This window comes from Plutella xylostella, chromosome 13 (assembly GCF_932276165.1).
Source record: "Plutella xylostella chromosome 13, ilPluXylo3.1, whole genome shotgun sequence".
NCBI lineage: Eukaryota > Metazoa > Arthropoda > Insecta > Lepidoptera > Plutellidae > Plutella > Plutella xylostella.
Genome location: NC_063993.1, coordinates 4534408 through 4542725, shown reverse-complemented (window position 1 = coordinate 4542725; position 8318 = coordinate 4534408). Strand labels below are relative to the sequence as shown.

The 8318-nt window shown below is 46.0% G+C and overlaps 1 protein-coding gene across 1 annotated transcript in view; it reads right to left on the bottom strand.

The window, feature by feature from the left end:
• Positions 1-160: 160 nt before the first annotated feature.
• The window catches only part of LOC105389610 (cytoplasmic dynein 2 heavy chain 1), a 28271-nt gene continuing 20113 nt past the window's right edge, over positions 161-8318 (bottom strand). The window contains exons 9-19 of the mRNA XM_048625024.1: positions 6912-7088; positions 6202-6297; positions 5727-5854; positions 4577-4668; positions 4136-4353; positions 3890-3997; positions 3476-3632; positions 1515-1661; positions 1045-1191; positions 556-723; positions 161-306 (exon numbers count right to left, since the gene is read on the bottom strand). Coding sequence (XP_048480981.1) covers positions 161-306; positions 556-723; positions 1045-1191; positions 1515-1661; positions 3476-3632; positions 3890-3997; positions 4136-4353; positions 4577-4668; positions 5727-5854; positions 6202-6297; positions 6912-7088 — 1584 coding nt within the window. The remainder of the gene's footprint in view (positions 307-555; positions 724-1044; positions 1192-1514; positions 1662-3475; positions 3633-3889; positions 3998-4135; positions 4354-4576; positions 4669-5726; positions 5855-6201; positions 6298-6911; positions 7089-8318) is intronic.

Genomic DNA, 8318 nt, shown 5'->3' with positions numbered 1-8318 from the left:
AGCCGTAAAATTGATTTAGACATTCGTGAGCGGTTTTTAAGGTGTAACGGAAAAAAGAGAAAACTTCGACGGGCGCTCTCAACTGTCAAAAAGCGCCGGCAGACGACAGTTACATTGCGCGGCTGGTCGGCATAGAGCAGGTTAAGTATTTTCCGATGCCCTAGAATATAAAGTTGACATTAGGCCCGAACTGTACGCGCCAGCCCGAGGGCAGCGTCAGCAGGTGGTTGTCGTCCAGCACTGAGTTGAGCGCCTCCACCCACTCCGGGTCTACGTCGCCGTCGCACACCACCCACGACCACACGTCTAGTGAACATGAGAATGCATTTCATAACTTTTTAAATGATAACGGACAACCTGTCGCAGTATAATGAGTATTGAAACCACTGCAAAACTACAAATACCATTCTATAGGCCTAGATAACATGATTCTGCCCGCCATTTTCATATTATTTCTTTATTTGCGTGCCTTGTGTGTACATTTTGTACAAAATGTAAATTTTATGACAACGTTTTTCTGGAGCCATATTCTTGGCTGGTTTCTTAGCTTCCGACCGTCAGAAGAGACACAGATGCCATTGAATATAAAGTTGACATTGGGTGGGAACTGTATGCGCCAGCCCGAGGGCAGCGTCAGCAGGTGATTATCATCCAGCACTGAGTTGAGCGCCTCCACCCACTCCGGGTCTATGTCGCCGTCGCACACCACCCACGACCACACGTCTAAGGAATGTGACGAAGAATGCATTTTATATCTTTTGATGTATATGTGTTATTTAACTGATAACGCACTACCTGTCGCAGTATAATCTGCGCAGAAGGAATATTGACATGGCTACAAAACTACGAATACCGTTCTATTTAAAGACCTATATAGCACTAGTCTGTCCGCCATTTTCATAATATTTCTTTATTTGCGTGCCTTGTATGTATATTTTGTACAAAATGTAACTTTTATGAGAACGTTCTTTTATAGTAATTCGTGGGTGTTTTCTTAAATTCCGACCGTCAAAAGAGGGAATTTATTAATATATTTTGCAATGCCAATGAATATAAAGTTGACATTGTGTCCGAACTGTATGCGCCAGCCCGAGGGCAGCGTCAGCAGGTGATTATCATCCAGCACTGAGTTGAGCGCCTCCACCCACTCCGGGTCTATGTCGCCGTCGCACACCACCCACGACCACACGTCTAAGGAATATGAGGAAGAATGTATTTCATAACTTTTGATGTATGTGTCATTTAACTGATAACGAACAACCTGTATAATGGACATGGACAACAGTATAATGCGCGCAGATGGAGTATTGAGACGGGTACAAAACTACGAAATATCGTTCAATAGACCTAAATAGCACTAGTCTGTCCGCCATTTTCATATCATTTCTGTATTAGCTTGCCTTGTACTCATATGTACATTTTGCACAAACGTAAATTTTATGAGAACGTTTTTCTATAGTCATTTGTGGGTGGTTTCTTAACTTTCGACCGTCAAAAAAAGTATTTTACGATGCCATTGAATATAAAGTTGACATTGGGTGGGAACTGTATGCGCCAGCCCGAGGGCAGCGTCAGCAGGTGATTATCATCCAGCACTGAGTTGAGCGCCTCCACCCACTCCGGGTCTATGTCGCCGTCGCACACCACCCACGACCACACGTCTAAGGAATGTGAGGAAGATTAATGAAATAAAGACCGTTATTCAATTCATTTATTTTCTTTGACGAGTCAATTTCTAAAAAAAGAAACCTGGCCATGTAGCACACTATTAAGACGTGACAAAAGTTCTTCATCGCGCTCGCTCTTGAGGCTGCGCGATGTGAGTAAGCGCGATGCAAAACTCTTGTCACGTCTTAAATGAGACACGTACTAGCCTTTCTGCTCACACTTTACCCGAATTGCTAAAATTTATTGTATTAGAAGGACGAGAAAAAAATTGGGGTGATACTCAAAGAGTTAAATTAGTAGCTTCCGAAACCAACAGCATGCATGGAGAGGCTAATGTAGAGACAGCAAAAAATCATGTGAAACAGTAGCACGTAGAGATTTTCTGTCATGAGACAGGCATGAATATAATATGTTTGTATGTAATCTATGTGTAAGATGAAAAATCTTACCATCAGCCTGGCCAGCCACCTCGAGCGCCGTGGCAGAAATGACTCCGTCGGTCCACTGCCGGGTGTCGAGGTCCACGCGGCCCAGCAGGCTCGCGCGGCTCACGGCCTTCGGGCAGATTATGTGCTGTCGCGCGTTCTCATCGATACAGTCGCGATGCAAACGAGATACGGTCACGCTTCTGTCGCGATGCAAACGTCATAAACGAACAGTGGCAAGATGGACACGGTCGCGCGTTTGCATCGATACAGTCGCGATGCTTTGGCGTGTTGACATCGCTTCTGTAGCGTGTTGGAAATGCGACTAACGCGCGTTAGTAGCGATGCTGTCGAGATTCTGCGAAACGCGCGACAGCAGTGCTACAAAAAGTCGCCTGATAAGGCGTCTGAGTGTAATATGTTTACTTGTATGTAGTCTATGTGTAATAAGAAAAAAAGAATCATTTTTAATGTTTATAGTATCAAAAAACTTACCATCAGACTGGCTAGCCACCTCCAGCGCTGTGGCAGAAATGACTCCGTCGGTCCACTGCCGCGTGTCGAGGTCCACGCGGCCCAGCAGGCTCGCACGACTCATGGCCTTATACAGTGGCGATAAGGTCGCTAGTTGTGTGCCCTCGACCACGTAACCACGATTCAATCGCGATGCCGTCGCGCTTCTGTCGCGATGCAAACGTGACAAACGAACAGTGGCAAGATGGACACGGTCGCGCGGCCACATCGCTACAAAAAGTCGCCGAGGGCGAGGGCTCTGAGTGTAATATGTTTGTATGTTAGCTATGTGTAAGAAGAAAAAAATATATTTTTTAACGTTTATGTAGGTATTTTTGCCAATTTAGTCTGAAATTTACATAAAATATTACCATCAGCCTGGCCAGCCACCTCGAGCGCCGTGGCAGAAATAACTCCGTCGGTCCACTGCCGGGTGTCGAGGTCCACGCGGCCCAGCAGGCTCGCGCGACTCATGGCCTTATACAGTCGCTATACGGTCGCTAGTTGTGTACCCTCGGCCACCTAACCACGATTCAATCGCGATGCAAACGCGATACACGTGATAAACGAACAGTGAAAAGATGGACATGGTCGCGCGTTTGCATCGATACAGTCGCGATGCTTTAGCGCGTTAGTTCCGCGTTAGCATCGCTTCTGTAGCGCGTGTGAAATGCGACTAACGCGCGTTAGTAGCGATGCTGTCGAGAATCTGCGAAACGCGCGACAGCATCGCTACGAAAAGTCGCCGTGGGCGAGGGCTCTGAGTGTAATATGTTTGTATGTAATCTATGTGTAAGAAAAATATATTATTTTATCGCTTATGTAGGTATTCTTGCCCGAAATAGTCCTAAAGTATCTTAAAAACTTACCATCAGACTGGCCAGCCACCTCCAGCGCCGTGGCCGAGATGACTCCGTCGGTCCACTGCCGCGTGTCGAGGTCCACGCGGCCTAGCAGGCTCGCGCGGCTCATGGCCTTCGGGCAGATTATGTGCTCCACTATGGTCTTGCCTTGTTGTGTTAGAGTCTGTGAATGTAAGTATAGATTAGACGGGCTGGTAAGTCTCGATGGGGTAAGATTACCATTACATTGAGATCTACGAGATGCAAAGATATTGGTGACGATAAATAATTATCTAACAGAAACCGATATCAATCTTACATAATGTAATTCGTAGTAGAGTAATGGACTACCAGTATGAAAGTAGTATCTTGCCTCGGAAAGCCACATTATCTGTGAATCGGACATTTACTATAAATAATACGTAGAGGGAAAAAACTAACACTTTTAAGTATTTTTCGGATAGTCGACTTTCCAGAACCAGGCGGGCCAACTATGACGACCCCCATTCTCTGTTGTAGCTGTTCATACAACTCCATGCACTTCTGAGCCTGTGAAAACAATACACACCTTTTATATTCATGGAAATAAGAAAATAAAGATAAGTAGATAGTTGATATTCAACCGAACACGGTACATCATAGTGATAACATAGCGTCTTCCTGTTTCACCTTGTAATTATTGCTTACCTGAAGGTCATTGTACATCAAGTTGAGCGACTTGACGGTAGCTTCTAGGGCTGTGCTGATAGGGTTAGCAGAAGTCTCTTCCTCGGGCACATCGGCAAACACCATACCGAGAATCGCCTCGAACCTGGCCGCGTCATCTTTGGTGAGTTTGGACAGATTGTTCAGTCGTAACACACGGCGCAGTGCAGCCTTTTGGGCCAGCGGTTCTTTGGATACACCTGAAAGTAGTTTCAAACTTGACGTTTTAAAGTTGAAAACAAAACGTAGTTGTTATGAGTGATTAAGGTAGATGAATATGCAAGGTGTGGCGAAGAGAATTAAGAATCGTAAAATATAAGGCTGGGAATAACTATGTAAAAGATAACTATGTAAAGAAATATACGTATATTTGATAGTGTAAAGCACTAGAAATTTGCACAAAAATGACTGAATAGCACTTACCTTTGCCACTGAGTGCATTTCCACAACTGCCCACGGCTGCTTTCAGTGCGCGCAGGCCCCAGTCATAGTGGCGCTGGCCGCTTAGAAGCTCACTGGAAACACAATATTATATATCACTTTTGACAAATGTTTAGGCCATATTTGAAGGGTTATCTATCTACGTGATATCTATAGACGACCGAATGGCGTAGTGGTTAGTGACCTGACTACTGAGCCGATGGTCCCGGGTTCGATTCCCGGCTGGGGCAGATATTTGTTTAAACACAGATATTTGTTCTCGGGTCTTGGATGTGCCCGTAAAATGGCAATAGGCCCGCCCCCTATTACATTGGGACTAAAGGAGTCTACACACCAAACCCGCCGACCCGCCGACACAGCCCGGCGGCTTGGTATCGGCGACTTTGTTTCAAGAATCATGTCGGCGACTCGTACCCGCGCGTGCAAGTCGGCGGCATGGCCGGCGACTTGCGTACGCGCACGCTCAGTTGCCCGCCGACACTCCACGTTCGTACACACTGCAATCACTCACTAAAAAAGTTGTACTGATTTCTTGCCGTCGACACCGTCGACTAACTCACCGACACAGCCCCATGACACATGTTGGCGGGTTGGCGGGTTTGGGTCGCCGACACCAAGCCGCCGGGCTGTGTCGGCGGGTCGGCGGGTATGGTGTGTAGACTCCTTTACATAACACTCTGGCGAAAAGTGGGTGCAGCAATGCACCTCTACCTACCCCGCAAGGGAGTACATTAGTACAAGGCGTTAGTGCGTGTTTTTTTTTTTATATAACTATCTACGTATAATTTTGCGTTAATTTTATGGTCCTCTTTACTCAACTTTTAACTGAATACTTAGGTTCTAATATCAACGCGACTTATACGGAGCTCGCAAACGGTATAGCACGCGGACATCCTGTAAGCAGCTAAATTAGGTTTCCATTCTGAACAAGATTCCGTATATTTTAAAAGGCCAAATTTTAGCAAACTTTTCAGCATCCTCTATAACATTGACTTGTTATACCTAATCAAGAAGGTGGGGATGTCTTGGTCGAACGTCTCTGAGCTGGCCCAAGATTGTTAAGAGTGGCGGCACTTCAATCAGCCCTCAACGGAGATGGGGAATAAGTTAAAGTTAATGTAATAAGTGTCACCTAGCCATGGCGAAGACGCGACACAGGTGCGCGGCGAGGCTGCCGGCGTTGGCGACTGCTTTAGCAGCCAATAGGTGCGCCGCCAGCTCCGTGGGCTCCGGGCTCATCATGGCCACTGGACGAAGGACCTGGAAGTGAACACGGCTTTGGTGAACTATACTGGAACTATCTTGAGTAGTGACGAATGGTAAGAGAGAGTCAGCGCGATGCTATAGACGAAAAGCAATAATGCGGCCCGTACAAACATCGATAGATACAAGTCGATAGAATTTCAGTTAAGACATCTCTAAAATTGTCAAAAAGTCGAACGTTCCCATATCAATCGTCGTTGAATAGACCGTAGCAATGGCGTCGCACTAAACTAACTAAAAATGATCTCTAAGCAATTTAACTGTAGGTATTGCAATTTTTTTACTGTTCTACAAAATGAAAATACTGTGAGGTAGTACAGACGGTAATGAAAAACTATAAATACCCTCTCGAGTGCGGCTGGAAGAAGTCGCCGCCCACCGTAACCTCGCCCCACTGGGTTCATTGTGGCCGCCAGCCCGCACCATTCAGATACTGTAACCTGGAATAAAAAAATATCATCATTTTAAAAACATAGTTGACTAAATAGGTTCACATATTTGACGCATGACCTACGCCTGATCATCATCAGTCAACAATCGTGCACTGCTACACATAGACGACAGGTCTCACAATAAAAACACTATCCTCCCACTGGCCTCCCCAACGAGCAACATATCCACACTATCCCCAGCTTTTATAAAAACAAAACACCAACCCTCAAATTCATAGACCGTATTTTAAACTTACAACAAGATTAAAATTGACATTTTAACACACGAATTTCGGTGAAATTGGGTGAAATTCGTCAATTATAAACCTATTGTAAAGTGTCAAAAAGCTCTATGAATTTGGGGGCAAATCTACACATTCACACATTTCACACTCACCTCCTTATCGCCCAACACGGCCCTCCCATTGTCACTCCTATCCAGTAGAGCTGCAAACTGGTGCGATACCGCCGCGAGGGTGTCTGCGGTGAGGCGGTTCAGCTCGTCGAAGCAGCCCCACCCACTGCTTAGATGATAGGCCTCCCCAAAAACCACCATAACCACACTATCCGCAGCCTTCATAAAAACAAGTCACCAAATGCACAACCACACATTTCACATTCACCTCCTTATCGCCCAACACCGCCCTCCCGTTGCCACTCCTGTCCAGTAGAGCTGCGAACTGGTGTGAGACCGCTGCGAGGGTGTCAGCGGTGAGGCGGTTCAGCTCGTCAAAGCAGCCCCACGCGCCGCAGAGAGCTAGGCCGGTTAGCAGGCGGCCCATGGATTGAGCGTCCATTGCCTGCGGATATCAATGTTAAGCTCAGCTAGTGTAACTGAGAATAAACCAGATGATTGCCGACCACCGACAGGAGATGGTACCCAAATAAGAAAAAGAAGAAATGCAACTGAAGTGAAAAAGTGCTCCACAAATGGAATTTACCCAAAGCGTATCACGCCCTGTATATCATCATCATCACCCTATAGCAGTCCACTGCTGGAAGTAGGCCTCTCCCAAAGCACCCCACAATGGATGCGGTCTATAGCTTTGACGATCTAATTATAACCAGCCACCCTTCGCAAGTCTTCATCCCATTTAGCTGGAGAGCGTCCTACACTAAAGTAAGTAAAATAATATGAATAGTCTATCATTGTCATCAGGGGCGTATTTACCCTAGGGCTAAAAGGGCTACAGCCCGGGGCGGCAGGCGGCGAAGGGCGGCCCAGGGGCGGCCGGCAGGCCGCCCTGAGCTTTAGGTTGGAGGATTAAAAAAGTATATAAAAATATTTTAGGACGTACGCCTAGAACGGTACTGAGCCATCTTTTCACATGTTGATTTCATGTCTTAAGAAATATGATTTAAAGTATGAAAGCCGGCCATAGTTCTTTTCTGAACCGGTGGAATAGTCAATTTTTTTCCGCCTCGGTATTTTTTTAAGGAAATCTAAAGATTTTTTTTTTGCCTCACTCAGTCGCCCTGCACAAATTTTCTAAAATGTACTCGTCTATCCAGAAAGATCTTTTTTTTGTTCGGAAGATATGATTATCTATGCAAATCTATCACCACAATGTTCATATTGTTCACAATGTTCACATTTATATAGGTCGGTAGGTACTCTACACTTCTTCTTCTTTCGTGTCAGTGAACATGCGAATTTTTTTATTTGTCCAGACCAAAAAGTAGCAAGTTTGATAGCATTCTGGATGCAGTAAGTGGAAGTGCAGGTGGAAGGGCACAGGGGACAGGAGAGCAAATGCTCCATAGTCAGGGGGGCGGTACCACAGTCGCATATGTTGGTACCAACGGTGCAGGTGTAGCCCCACTTGCAAAGATTGCCTGCTAGCAACCGATTTGGAGTCTTCCAAATGTGCCAGGGGAGACTGTTACCGGGAGCAAGTTTTTCCTCAAGAGGTAGGAAAGGATCCTGGGGCTGTTTTTCCTCCCAGACTGTCCCAGAGCCTTAGCCTTGCGTTTTGTGGGTTTTAATCCGTGAAGGAGACCTCACTATTTAGAACCGCTTTGCGGCTCTT